We start from the raw sequence: 14,463 nt of genomic DNA, 5'->3' as shown, positions 1-14,463 counted from the left end.
ATCATGAAGGCCGGCCAGACATCATGAAGGCCGGCCAGCCAGACATCATGAAGGCCAGCCAGACATCATGAAGGCCAGCCAGACATCATGAAGGCCGGCCAGCCAGACATCATGAAGGCCGGCCAGCCAGACATCATGAAGGCCGGCCAGCCAGACATCATGAAGGCCGGCCAGCCAGACATCATGAAGGCCAGCCAGACATCATGAAGGCCAGCCAGACATCATGAAGGCCAGCCAGACATCAGGGCCGTGAGTGAGTGTGTGTGAGAGTGTGTGTGTGCGCACATGTTAACATGGCAGACACAGAGACACAAAAAGCACATTTTATTGAATGGCTGGTTTATGGTCAGATAAGAAATGAACTGAAACAGATGAAAGAAGCGCTCAGACAGATGGACAGATAGAGGCAAGTATAAAGAAAGTCGACTATAAGACCCCAAACAACAGCAGGTTAGTAAAGAGTGTTATGCATACAGAGCTTAAGCACAAACACAGACTGAAATACTGACACAGAAATGAAACAGCAAATAAACAGCGAAGGATCCAAACCAAACGGAAGAGGATGAAATGCAAACAAACACAAACCCAGGATGCACAGGAAGCAAGAGAGATATTTAAAAGGTTTAATTGCATAGCAGAAAAAGGCCCTAATCGTTACTTTTGGATAGCCTGAACACGGGTAATATAACAAACACGGCTTTAAGCTTTCTCTGACTTTTTTTTTTTTTAAACACTGAATATATCCAACATCACAGTTTATGCATTTTACATTCATACTGTCTAATCATATGCAAAATAATAATGCGACAATAGTTAGATACAGCTGTGTCGAGCTCACTATCGAGAACATATTTTATCAGATATTAACCAATAGCAGGAGAAGAACCCAGTGTGTGCTTGTGCTGTCGTAGCCCATCCACCTCGAGGTTCGATGCGCTGTGCGTTCTGAGTACAAGCTCTTCTGCTCAGCATGGCTATAAAGAACGGTTAACTAGATTTACCTAGTCTTCCTGTCGGCTCAAACTAACCTGGCCGTTCCCCCCCGAGCTCTCTAATCAACACGGCAACATAAGGAACAAAACCAGTACTCGATAATGGACTACTATACATGCCACGGTGTGCCTGCGCTACATCATCTTTACGTGATCCCTGTCCTAGCTTCTTGGCGTGCATTTAAACAACGCAGAGCTCATGCACATCTGTACAGGTTAACCGACATTTGATCGGTTTCTTCCGATAAACATTTTCTCTGTACGCAGGATTTGCACAAATCAGTGTAACTCGGATGCACCCGTGGCACTCTCCTTCGGTCTGCCCTAACATTCTGACTGGCCCTCGGAGGTGTCTATCGTCAAGCCGCGCTCGTTAATCGGCTGTCCTTGGACTGTCTGTACTGCACCTTCTCTCTGATTAACTCTCTGGATTTCTCGGTGCAGTTGCTCTCGGAGCTCGTTGTTGTTACGCACGCCGTCTTCCAACTGCTGCCTGAGGAGCGTCACGGCGGCCAGCTCCAGCTGTAGAGCCTGTAACCGCTGAGCACTGGAGAAGAAAAAAAAAAAAAAAAAACCACACACAGCCATACACAGTGTTACATAAAGATGCCTGAGAGCGTATAACCAACATCAGACATAGACTAAAATATATATACCTTAACCACAAATTCTGTTTAATTAAAGCAAGAGAAGACATAATGCATAACTGGGTTTACTGCTTAACTGAGCAGGAGGTACAGTGGTGCAGCAGGGAGTTTTGCCACCCCACGGCTTCAGGTTCCATCATGAACTCATGGTAGTGTCTAATGTGGAGTCGTGTATATTCACCCGGTGTACGTGTATGTTTCGTCTGCGGTCTATAGTTTCCTCCCACCTCCAAAAACATGTCTGTAATCGGATTGGCTACTCTGAATTGCTTCTCGAGGCGAATGTGTGCGCAAAAATGTGTGTACGGTGCCCTGAGAACCCACCGTGGAGAACCCACCGTGACCCTGGCCTGGGTAAAGCAGTTACAGATGGATGAGTGACGGAATAAATTGACTGTAATTGATTTTCAGAGTTAAATAAGGCAGGACTGATGGTCACAGGGCTAATAAGAGTGTGTATTGTGCGCACTGTATTTGCAGGGATGATTCACCTGTCTTGCTCTTCGACCGCATGAACAAGCTTGGTGTAGAGCTGCTGCTCTTCCCTGAGGATATGGTTTAGCTCGGCCTGCTCTGAGCACAGGTCACCCAGAGACGACATCTCCTGCTGGGATTAAAGGCCAAAGGTTTTTCAGCATGCAAAATAACGGGAAATACGATAACAGGAAATGCACGCCTTTTGTTATACTACGTTTTCTGCTCCGTGTATGTGTATGCACCTGCTGCTTTCGGTCTCCCCCAATGATGGTTCTCTCTCTCTGAGGAAGGGAGCGGTAGCTGAGCTCCTCACCATACTGGGAGTGGTGATCAAGGGTTGTAGCCAACTGCCTCACTCCCATCTGGGCCAAACGCTGCTGTAGCTCCTACAGAGAAGCCAAATATTGCCGATGAAACAATACTCACAAGAAACCAGACTCTCCTCTTGACTAGTTTTAACTCCCACGTTCACGTTCCGCTGTGAGACAACGTTTTTACGTGACTATATTCCTCTCAAGGAAACTGGTCACGTGAGTATTATATGCGCAAATTAGCATTTATTTTACATGCACAACACGATGTAAAATGCACCGCATACTCACAGTAATAATTTCATCTTTAGTACTGACTGTGGATTTGAGAGACTCGACGTTGGCTGTTTGGCCCTCTAGTCGGCCCTCCAGCTCTGACACAGAGGACTGAAGCTCAGCAATAGACATCTACAACACACACACACACACACACAGAATTATCACAATTAGTCAAAAGAAAAAATATCCCTCACACATGGGATTATAATCCATACCAGATACTTAAAGGGGTAGTTCACCCAAAAATGAAAATTCTGTCATCTATTACTCAACCTCATGTCGTTTCAAACCCGTAAGACTTTCGTTCATCTTCGGAACACAAACGAAGACATTTTTAATGAAACCTGGAAGATTTCTGTCCCTCCGTTTACACTCCAAGTAACCAAAACTCTCACGATCCAAAAAGTTCATAAAGGCATCGTAAAAGTAATTCATGTGACTCCAACGGACACACACACACACACACACACACCTTGAGCTGGTTTTCTCTCTTCAGAGCACTGTTGAGAGCATCTGTTTTCTGGGCAAGCTCTTTCTTCAGTATTACAGCAGGTTTCTTATGGACTGTAGGAGATGTCTCCATGTTCTCCTCGCTGTACCGCTGAGACAGCTCGGCTACAGAAACATACTACAATTAGAACTCCCATCAGACTGTTCACATTAGCAGCAGTTTTGCTAATAAACTGACACGTTACAACAATCGACACCAAATACTCCAGGCCTACCCACGTTGCACCCCCCCGTCTCTCTAAAATGCCGACTCACTGAAAATGGCCGTTTTATTTATTTATATAACACAAAGAGACTTTTCTCTGCAATACGTGCACACGTACCCTCTTTCTCCTCCAATCTCTGTTGCAGCACTTTTATGGTATGTCTGAGTTCTACCACCTGAGGGGGTGGAGCCTCTCCCACCTTTGTCTCACTCGGACTGTGGTCTCTCTCCTGAGCACGGTCCAACAGCTTCTGTGAACACACAAACACGTACGCAGACCATTTGTTTAGGTCGAAATGCACCACGGAACATCTCACTTTGCTGCATTTTTTCCCTGCTTGTAAATGTCAATCGCGACAATCTAAACAGAAGCTAAGCAAACGATTGCAGAGCAACCTTCCTTTTGGCAAGCGCAATAATAACATGAATTTGTCGCCTTGTGCATGAGCATCGTCTATGAAAAGGTCTGTGCGGTGTATAAATGCTGCAGGATTTGAATTTGATCGTAAAAAATACGCCATCAAAGCCAAAAGGACAATGTATAATATCCTCCACACGTTTTTCTATTACGCGTTAGGAAGCGCACTGTAAATGTAATGGTTCTTGCTGGTTCTATTAAGCAGCACCACGTCAGTGGAAAACCTAACTGTCTTTGGCAAGTCATAATTACAGGGGTTGGGAACCTATGGCTCTTTCAGCGATTGTCTATGGCTCGGTGGTGAGAGAAAAGTAAATAAAAACCATCACGAAAGCTAGCGTGACGATTCAATTAAAACTCTACATACGACATATTTGAAATATTTTACATAATTCATAATCGATAACCGTTTGTCATGGAAGCAAGCAAGACAAGTTTGCATTTGTAGAAGTCGCATGAATGGTAAATAGTGTTCAATGTATTCCCACGTACCCACTGCATCTTCTATTGATTTAACATTCGATGAAGCTACCACAGCTGGTTAAATGAATTCCAAGTGCCACCTACAGGCCTATTAGATGAAGTGCACGCTGTTCGTTCAGGAAACCGCAAAATGTCAAATGGCCTTTATTACATTACTGCTTTTGATAATTCTGCAATAATAGTAAAGATAATAACTAATGATAACAAGAAGAAGCACATACAAATTGAAAAGAAGAAGAAGAAAAAAAAAGCATTTCTCTGGCTCTTTGAAGAAAACAAAATCATAACCTAACTCTGCCAGCTAAAACATTTCCTGACCTCTGCTAATTCCAATCCCTCAACTGTATTTTAAGCACAAATGTCAAATCATAAGAAAATAGTGAAACGTCTCACATTGATGAGCACATCCTTCTCATTCAGTGCAGCACTGAGGTTCTGAGCGTTGCTGAGTTGCAGTTGGGTGTCTGCGAGCTGTCTGCGCAGGTCCTGCAGCTCTGCTGACCGATCAGAAAGAGCGTGTGCATGTCGCTCCGCACTCTCCTATGCGCACGCACACACACACACACACACACACACACACACACACACACAAACACACACACACAGAGTGATGTAGAAATACAGCCCAGATAGCCAGACTGCCAAATTGTAATTATTGGAAAATTACTGAAGCAGAGTATCTGCAGGTGTCATCACTTGAACATCACTTCAATCATGCTACACGATACATCCGCTATAATGGATTGTGTTCATGCATATACATCCATTTCTGGGTTCAAGTAAACTATAACAGGGTAAACTTCTACAGAAGCGTATGGGAGACCAGAGCTGTGAAAACAGCTCTCTGCGTTCTACCTCGTTGTTTATTCCTTACTCAGCGTGCGCAGGAGATATCATGACTAACAGTTTACCTTGAGCAGCTGGTCTTTGCGACTGATGCTGGCAAGCAGGTTCTCCACGGCTGTCTGGTTTTCACACACCAGCCTTTCTCTGTGCTTCACTGCCTCGGCTAACATGGCCTCCGTCACCTTTAACCTCTGCCCCATCTGCTCTGCAAGATCACGTCCCTGAGACTCTGAATGATTTAGAACAGTACTAGCCATGTCCTATAGGAGAAAAAAAAAAGGGGACGGGGACAGTGGAAGGAACGAGACAGGGTGAGTACTGAACACGTTTTAACCAGGGAGCTACAGCGAGCCTGTCAATCAAATAAACTGATAATCATTTGCTGTAGTGTCACTATGTACTGTATATGGTGCTTATTGAACACTGCTTGTGTGTGGTGTCACCTCCATGTCTTTAGCTTTGAGCTGCAGTGTGTGTTGGAGCTGCTGGATGATGGAGTCTTTCTCTCTCAGAGCTCTTTGCAGGTTCTCTTCACTCTCCTGTTTGGAGCGCTGCAGGTTTTTCAACGAGTTCAGGAGTTGTTGCAACTCAGTGTCTTTCTCCTTCAATAACGCATCAAAGCTCTGAACACACACACACACACACACACACACACACACACACACAGAGTTTACATGGAACTAATTTAGGTCAAATCTACTTAGGGAAACACACAGGCAAATATTTTGGGTTAGTTTCAGGACTTTCTGTGTTTTTGAGACAGCTGGGGTAGAAATTCAGCTGAGACCTGGCAACACCAGTTGCACATGAACACTCTTGGACCAAGAACTAATGCTTAATTAGTCCTGGTTCATTTTGTTTCAGTCTATTACACAGCTTCGGTTTTATTTTTTTATATAATATATATATATATATATATATATTATATATATATATATATATATGCTACAGTAATGTCATTATTACGTTTAAATGACTGTAATTCGATCATTTTACAGAGCACTTACATTAACAGTCTCCTCATTGTGAGAGAGCAGGTTACGGAGCCGCTCCAAATCTCTCTCCTTTTCCCTCATGCTCAGCTGCAGCAGATGAATTTCATTCTCCTTCTCCTCTACCGCCACAAACTTTTCATCTAGCGCTTTCTGCTCGCATGCACGGACACAAACCAAAACGCTAATAATTATTTCATGCGGGCTAAGAGGCTATTACTGGCGCACCCTCCCTGTACGCCAGTGTTTATTTATAAGGAGGAAATGAGAGCAGCACCTCCAGAGCCTTCTCCTTTTCCCTCAGCTTCTCTCTGAGCTTGGCCAACATTACATCACTTCCTGCTGAAGTTCGATCCTGCTCCAGATCCTGCACCATGCTCATGTAGTCCTGAAAGAGAGGAAAAAGAGAGCGAGAGAGAGAGAGAGAGAGAGAGAGAGAGAGAATGAAAAGACATAAATACTGCATAGTCGTTTATTCTCGATTCTGATCGTCAGAAAGCGTTGGTAAATTTTCTGTAACGGCACGCCTCTGATGGTAGCGCTGGCTAGGATTAAAATCGCAGGTTTATACTGATGCACTTATTGTTTCTATAGCAACTCTTTCACAGTAGGCCCAAAGTTCTCCAAAACCATGTGACAGACTGATAAACTCATTGAAGTTATTGTTTACCTGTAGCTGCTGTTCTTTCTTTGTGAGACTAGTTGTTAGATGTTGTATCGTGCTCTGCAGTTTATGTTCTGTCCTCTGGGTTTGCTCTTGCTGTGCTACACTCTGATGTTCTAGAAGGTTCTCACGTTCGGCCAGCTCTCCACTCAGCTTTTTCAGCTGGTTCTGCAGGTCCTAGTTCACAACACACACAGCTTCACTCAGGACATGGCTTAAAGTAACTGAACACTCCCAATAATAATTTAAAAAAATTGTGATGGACCTGTGTATATGCCTTTCTGAACTCTGTGTATGCATTACGTATTAGCAAATTGCCAGCCAGGGTGCCAAAACTTTTGCACACAATGGTGCACCGTGCTTTATAAAAGTACTGACGATGCCTGTGATTGTAATAACGCTGCATATCGTTTCTATCCGTATATTATTACGCTACACAATTCTAAACTAATACAGGAAGTAGTTACGACGTTATATCGTCATATTGTACAGGAGTCATTTATACAGCTCAGTGGGTGTGTGGGAATGTGTACTAACATTAATGGTCTTGTCTCCTTTCCTTTTGTGCTGCTGGAGCAGCTCCAGTTCGTTCTCCAGCTGCAGTTTGTCTTGCTGCAGCAGCTCCAGTTGTGCGTCTTTGCTGCTGAGCGCACGCTGCAGCCGCTGAAGCTCCAGCAGGGACGAGTGGCACTCCGCCTGCAGACGAGACAGCTCGGCGTGCTGCGACTGCAACAGGGCCTGTTGTTCCTCACCACCCTACACCACACACACACACACACACACACACACACACACACACACACGTACTTAAGACTACAGAAACCAAAAAATTGCAGCTTGTCATGTTACAGAGAAACTCTAAGGGCTGTTTATAGCCATAGAACATAAGTGACAACATAAACTTGTTTTCCATTCTACAACATTAACCATAACTATAAACAAACAAACAAACAAATAAACAAACAAACAAACAGGGTTAAAAAAAAATAAGATTGATAGCATTGACCAACTGCTGTGGTATAAGAGGAATAAAACAAAGGACACACAAATATTGCAAAATTAAGCCAAGTATCGAAGGTGATATAGCGCTCAAATGCCTTGCTGTTTCAGAAGTAAAAACACCACATACTATTTACCTGGTATTTCTGTAGCTGAGCTTTGTGAAGAGCATCCCTGGCCTGGCTTAAGGCCTGATCTTTCTCCTCTAGATTCCCATACAATTCATCCACCTGAGAGAGAAACGGACCAAAAAATAATAATAAAAAAAGTAGTAGAACCAGTGTTCTAGCCAGTTTTAATATTGTTCAAACTTCTGGTTTGGGACGGAAGGGAATCGGGACCTGTCGTTCTTTCTCTTTAAGCAGGATGCTCAGGCCCTGAATGGTCTTGTCTCGTTTGGTGGCGTTTTTCTTTTCTGCAGCTAGCTCACTCTCCTTCTCCTCCAGCTGTCCAGAAAGGCCCTGAGGGGTAATAAGGAAGGAAAACAGCATGAGACCGAAACATTAAACACCATTAATAACGACTCACTTTAAAAAACAAATTTCCCAAAGCGAGGGCTTCGATATTAACAGGGCTTCCTTCGTTTCCTAGTTGACCGGCACACTGGGAAGGCGTATCATCGTGCGTCTTTCTGACACACACGTTCTTGTCTGAGCGACACTAGTGAGAGAACGCTGAACGGCGTGCCTCGTACTTGTATGTTCGCGTTCACAGCAGAGGACGTAATTCTGTGTTAAGTTCAGAACATTTTAAAATCCAATTCCTTTGAGAAGGAGATTAGGTTAGGAAAAAAAAAGACTAACCGATCGTGTTGTGTGTGTTTGTGTATGTGCATGTGTGTGTGTACCTTGTTCTCTCGGTCCATCTCCTCCAGCCTGTGTTTTAGTGTTTGACTGCTGCTCTTGGTGGAGTTAAGCTCTTCGGTCAGCTGCCTGGTTCTCTGCTGTAGCATGTTCAGCTCATCCTGCTTCACCACGCACACCTGAAACACACACGCAAACACACGATCACGAGATTGCCGGGTCTCCCACGGACCGTTATGACAACTGTATAAGAATTAAAAACACATGACATACTGTATGTACCACGACACATCGTATTTATTTGTTAAATCCATGATGCCTTTTTATTCCTGAACATTGTACCTACAGAACCTAAACAGTCTTTTTAATGTTAAATTATAGATATTAAATCTTTTTTTTATTGTATTCGATAGTTTTAGTAAACTTGAGACTGGTATCAGTAACACTATTTACTTTGGTTTTTAAGTTATTGAGATTTAGATTCAATCCATCCTATGGAAGTCGGTCTATATTGACGACGGCTGTATGATACAGAAACCTGTGAGTTTGACAGACGCTGATATTATAAACAGGAAGTCACGTATACGTATACAGCACACACACTCACACACACACACACACACACACACACACACACACAAAACGTCATGTAGTTTAAAGAGTGTACCTCTGGTTTAAGAGCTAAGTATTCATCGTTAAACTCCTCCTCCAACTCTCTCACAGCTTGCTCCGCCCTCGCCAGTCTGGCCTTACCCATACCGGCATGTCCAGACACACCACTTGGTTTTAATTGGACAGGAATCCGAGTGCCCACAGTCCACGGCAGTGGGCGAGGCCTAATGCCCCGCAGCATCTGCAGTAAATCACCTAATGGCAACAACGAGCTGCTGAGTGGCTGTGTCTGCCCGAGGCGTGGGGGTGTAGTGATGGCCTGAGTAGGGCTGAGAGAAATGGCGCATGACGTTAAAGCGCCCTTCCTGAGGATGAGATCGGAATACTCGTGGCTTGGCGTAGGAGCGCCGGTTCCCACGATACTTTCTGCTTTAAACCTGGTCACCGTAGAATTCTGAGCCAATAGCCTCCGCCCAAAACTGAGTGAGACACTGCGCCTCAACGGAGTCTGATTAATTCTCCGACGTTGGCCTTCGCTCTCCTTTGAAATGCCGATCTTTGACCCAGGACGTGTGGTCCTTGTATTTCCTCCGTTGAGGCGTCGCTGCATTTTATTCCGTTGCCATTCTGGCCACTCAGGGTGCTTGACCTCATTCCGCCACTGTTTCGATTCACTTTTCTTTTGTAGTTGGACCGCGCCGTGGTCGCATGCCGATTGGCTCTGAAACTCCCGGTTTGTTCCGGTTTTCTGCTTCTTGCACCGATCCTGTTCTTCTGCGTTATTCCTCCAGTATTTCTGCGTTATGAGCACACCGAGTCTAGATCTCTCCCGCTGCAGCCGTTGCAACTGCGCCGCGTGGGTATTCTGCAGGTCTTCCATGGCGTTGTCGCACTGCACCAAACGCTCCAGCAGGAACGTGCACTTTCCACAAAGGTGTTCGTCACTCCCATCTCGAGGAAGATTGCACCCCAAAACACGGGCCAGAACCACGGCAGGCCGCAAACGTCCACATTTACCAAACAACCACCGGCACTGTGCACCTAGCACGCGGTCACCACAAACGCGACACGGTTCCCACATGACCACACGCACAACTGACACAAACTACTCAGAACTACTTCACATAGCTCACAAAACGGCTTGTAGTCGTTCTAATAAGATAACCGACTCATTCTTGTTTCCTTTCTCTTGTCGTTTCGCTCTTTCATCGTTTCATCTCTGCTATCTGTTCAGATCTGAGCCAAATGCAGCACACTAAAGCTGCACAGTGGAATAAAGCCTCTAATCCAACCACACACACACACACACACACAAAATCCAATGACACACTCATGAGTGAACACACACACACACATACACACACACTAATCCAGTCCCTGCATTCTAACCCAAGTGTCCAGGGGAGCAGAGCTTCATCTCAAACTCAAACACAATCAATACTCTCGGTTGTAGTGGGGCAACATTCTGATTTTAAAAACTCATTATATCCGTCAAACTCAGTTCTCCCATAGTACAAGTGAGAAAATCTGGACAGGTTATAAAAAATAAATAAAAGTCTGTAGCACAACATGCACAACGTGCTTTAACATACAGATAATTATGCATCAGCTTTATTACAATGTTCGTGTCTGCACGTGTGTTTGATAACATAACGCCATGTTCTCTTGTAAAAAATTCCTTGTTCTCAAATAATAATCACATACTTTTGGGGTCCAAAAGTCTGACACGACACTGAAAACATAGGAATTTTTCCTTCATATTAAAACTAGAATTAAACAGAAAGCTTTAGAATTCTGTGCTGTTTCTGTCACCGTTTAAATTTAAGCAAATTGTACTAAAAGGTCATATTTGCCTTGAGATTTTTTTCTCCAACACTGAAGCATGAATTAAATGAGAAAGAAAAATGCCTCAGCTTTTTGGATCCCACTGTATATGCATTTTGTGCGACCTTATATCTCTCAAACAGAAAACACCACACACACACACACGTCGGTGAATGTTGAGTCTCTGTGTCTAATTCTTTCTTTCAATCAGCAGCAAATCTGACTGCTGTTTGAGATTAGAGTCCTCACTGCAAGAGTTCTGACAACCACCCACACCCACCCACACACACACACACACACGCCATTCAACCAAACATTGTGTCTGCCCAAACAGGTACACAAAAATGAAGACATTTATGAAAGCCTACATACTGTAAGAAAATATTAAATGGACATCCTGGCTGCACATCCTACCTTTTGCTTTAATGAACACCCTGTCATAAGCCAGAGTCATATCTCCCTGCAGCTCTTGCCTGGTTTCCCACTGAAATTCTAAGCAGGGTTGAGTCTGGCCAGTACCTGGATGGGAGACCTCCTGGGGGAAACTAAGGTTGCTGCTGGACGTGGTATTAAGGAGGCCAGCAGAGGGCACTCACCCTGTGGTCTGTGTGGGTCCTAATACCCCAATATAGAATATGGCTACATCACCCTGCTCTCCACTAACAGCTGGTGTGTGGTGGGCGTTCTGGCACACTATGGTGGACGCTACACACTAGTGGTGGTTGAGGTGTTTTCCCCCATACAATGTGAAGCGCTTTGATTCTCTAGAAAAGCTCTATATAAATGTAACTCTAACCAACTCACTGTGTGTTGATATGGAATGCTAAATAAACCAACATGACAAGCTCCTTCTCCACTGATGGTTACCAAAATGATGCAAAAGCTCACTGCAACGTCTCCCAACATGGCTGCTACTGTAAAATTCTAATACTTAGAATTAATGCCATAGTATATACCATATCCCCAAACAGTCATTTCACCGGGGTCTGAAATTAATCCAATAAATAAGTCAAACGTCAGCAGAGAGGTTTTAATGTTTCGAAGTAAATCTTCAATTTTAAGTGACTGCACACACAACGTTTCTCTCACCTTGTTTTCCTTCTCGGTCCTTTCTCTCTCACGATCCAACTCTTCTTTTAGAGCCTACGGGAGCAAAGAGCAGGTCTTTAGATCTTTAGCACAGTTTTTGTGTGTAGATATATATATATATATATATTCCAGCAATGTACATAATAAAGCAATGCATATTTACTTAATTTAAAAGTCCTCACAGTGATAAATAACTGACCTGTACTTCTGCATCCTTCTGGCCAATCATGGTGTTGAGCTGGACCATCTGCTCTGCAATAGGCTGGTCCTGGGCCTTCTCCTGAAGCTCTCCAATCAGAGCATCCTGGTGTTTGATGGATTCCCGGAGGCGCTCGATCACACTAGAGAAGACGGAAGAAGTATTGTTTTAACCAGACTGCTGCCACAAAAGATTTGTGTAACTCCAAAACACCACCGCATTCAACAAACCCAGTCAATTTATTCTGATCTAATCCTCTTCAAACTTTCAAAGACACAGGATTAGTATTATTTTATTTAATATCACGCCCCGAAATGTTCAAAAAGTGGAGTCCGTTGTAGTTACATATATATACACACACACTCACTGTCCACTTTATGAGGAACAACCGTACAACTACACATTCATGCAAGTATCTAAATCAGCCAATCATGTGGTAGCAGCGCAATGCAAAAAAATCACCTGGGTCAAAAGCTTCAGCTAATGTTCACATCTAACATCAGAATGAAGAAAAAGAATGATCTCTGTGACTTCGATCGTGGCATGGATGTTAGTACCAGAAGGGTTGGTTTGAGTATCAAACCATCAGAAACTGCTGATCTAATGTTCTCCAAGAAACAATAATCAAGAATAAATATTCTGGCTATTTTGCCCACGCCTAATCGCTGCTGATCTTTAACTGTATCATTAGATGTTTGTATACCCATGTTCAAAATCTGATGTTAGTTAAGTCACTACTTGTAAAACCCACACGAAGGCGTGACTTCGCTCACCGGTCTTTCTCCTGCAGAGCCTGCTGGAGTTTGTGGTCCTGCCCAGGGGCGGAGCCAGCATGGTGCAAAGGTCCTGACTGACCCACAGCTTCAAGTTCTTTCTCCAAACCTAGACTCCGCAGCTTCTCTTGCTCCGCGATGGAAGCCATCTTCTCCACTTCCTCCTCTGCACAGCGCAGAGACTAGAAAGAAAGAAAGAAGAAAGTCCACTTAAATTGGTTCACATCCCAGCAGTAAACTTTGAAAGCTGTTGTCTTGCATTTCTTTAAATATTATATTATAAAGAAAGACAGGAGTAGAGCTAACGTTTCTCCTCGTGTATGTGTGTGTGTGAGTGTGCGTGAGTGCGCGCATATACCTCCTCCAGTTCTCTGATCCTGGCATTGAATGTTTCTCGGAGTGCATCCATCTCTCTCCGAGCGCGCTCCCTCAGGCCTTCCCCGGAATCTCTGTTAGCTAAACTCTCTAGCGCTTTCCTACACACACACACACAGATTATTTAAAAGATACGTGCATGTATATCTTAGCCGTATTCATATCAACACACCGGTTGTAAATATCATTGATGTAACGTGGCGTTGTTAATGAATTCCTGAGTGGACAGTGATGAGTGCTTTGACTGACAGGACTAGGGGGTGGGACTTACGATGCAGACACAAGCAGTTCCTGTTTCTCAGCAAGGTCTCTCTTCATAGATTCCACCTCCACCTTTAACTCGATGTTCTACACACAGACAACACAAGACCCAAGACACACACACAGAAGGATTATTAGACCATTTATTTATTTATTTATTTATTTGGGTGCAGTCTGGTAGACAATGACTATTGTTTCATGTGTGTGTGTGTGTGTCAGGGAGTGCCTGTCACCGTTTTGTAAATTTCTTCAGTAGAATCGTCACATTTCTGCTGCACATGCTCCTCCAGGAAGTAGATCCTCAGCTTCAGGTTAAAGTTTTCTTTTTTCAGAGCAGTGATTTGCTACAAGACAGAAAAAACATGTTCTGTCACACAGGCACAACCATCATTTATTTTCAATTATTTTTTGTTGTGTATTTAACATTATTCCTCATTAATGTTTCTTTTTCTTGTTTTATTTTCCCCTGACCCTTTTCAGGACTGCACTAACCGCACATGAATAAACATGACTAATGTGGGTATAATTAGACTACACAGAAAAAGGGGGTGATTTGACAACTACCAGCCTCTGGGTTTGTGTGTCTGAGGAGTGGATGGGGGTTGTAGACGTTGTGTGCCAACATCTGGGGCAGAGGTGGGTAAGACATGCTGTAGTGTATTGTACATTGTAAAAACACCGACAGGCGGGGAAAGTAAATGTAG

General features: G+C 43.8%; 1 protein-coding gene across 10 annotated transcripts in view; it reads right to left on the bottom strand.

Annotated features, from left to right (window-relative positions):
* cdk5rap2 (CDK5 regulatory subunit associated protein 2) overlaps nt 1-14,463 on the bottom strand; it is a 43,670-nt gene that overhangs the window by 23,335 nt on the left and 5,872 nt on the right. For 8 of the 10 annotated variants that reach the window (XM_053649285.1, XM_053649287.1, XM_053649290.1 and 5 more), the window contains exons 4-25: nt 13,993-14,103; nt 13,770-13,846; nt 13,482-13,599; nt 13,124-13,305; nt 12,351-12,492; nt 12,152-12,205; nt 8,671-8,805; nt 8,165-8,284; nt 7,961-8,053; nt 7,362-7,580; nt 6,831-7,001; nt 6,438-6,548; nt 6,176-6,313; nt 5,612-5,791; nt 5,234-5,428; nt 4,716-4,862; nt 3,540-3,672; nt 3,179-3,321; nt 2,719-2,835; nt 2,359-2,502; nt 2,131-2,246; nt 1,400-1,539 (exon numbers count right to left, since the gene is read on the bottom strand). In XM_053649285.1, the coding sequence (XP_053505260.1) occupies nt 1,400-1,539; nt 2,131-2,246; nt 2,359-2,502; nt 2,719-2,835; nt 3,179-3,321; nt 3,540-3,672; nt 4,716-4,862; nt 5,234-5,428; nt 5,612-5,791; nt 6,176-6,313; nt 6,438-6,548; nt 6,831-7,001; nt 7,362-7,580; nt 7,961-8,053; nt 8,165-8,284; nt 8,671-8,805; nt 12,152-12,205; nt 12,351-12,492; nt 13,124-13,305; nt 13,482-13,599; nt 13,770-13,846; nt 13,993-14,103 (2,986 nt within the window). The remainder of the gene's footprint in view (nt 1-1,399; nt 1,540-2,130; nt 2,247-2,358; nt 2,503-2,718; nt 2,836-3,178; nt 3,322-3,539; nt 3,673-4,715; nt 4,863-5,233; nt 5,429-5,611; nt 5,792-6,175; nt 6,314-6,437; nt 6,549-6,830; nt 7,002-7,361; nt 7,581-7,960; nt 8,054-8,164; nt 8,285-8,670; nt 8,806-12,151; nt 12,206-12,350; nt 12,493-13,123; nt 13,306-13,481; nt 13,600-13,769; nt 13,847-13,992; nt 14,104-14,463) is intronic. The other 2 variants (XM_053649286.1, XM_053649295.1) reach the window with 1 other exon arrangement.

This window comes from Ictalurus furcatus, chromosome 18 (genome assembly GCF_023375685.1).
Source record: "Ictalurus furcatus strain D&B chromosome 18, Billie_1.0, whole genome shotgun sequence".
NCBI classification, from domain to species: domain Eukaryota; kingdom Metazoa; phylum Chordata; class Actinopteri; order Siluriformes; family Ictaluridae; genus Ictalurus; species Ictalurus furcatus.
The sequence above is the reverse complement of the archived record's forward strand: the minus strand, read 5'-3'. Positions and strand labels throughout refer to the sequence as shown.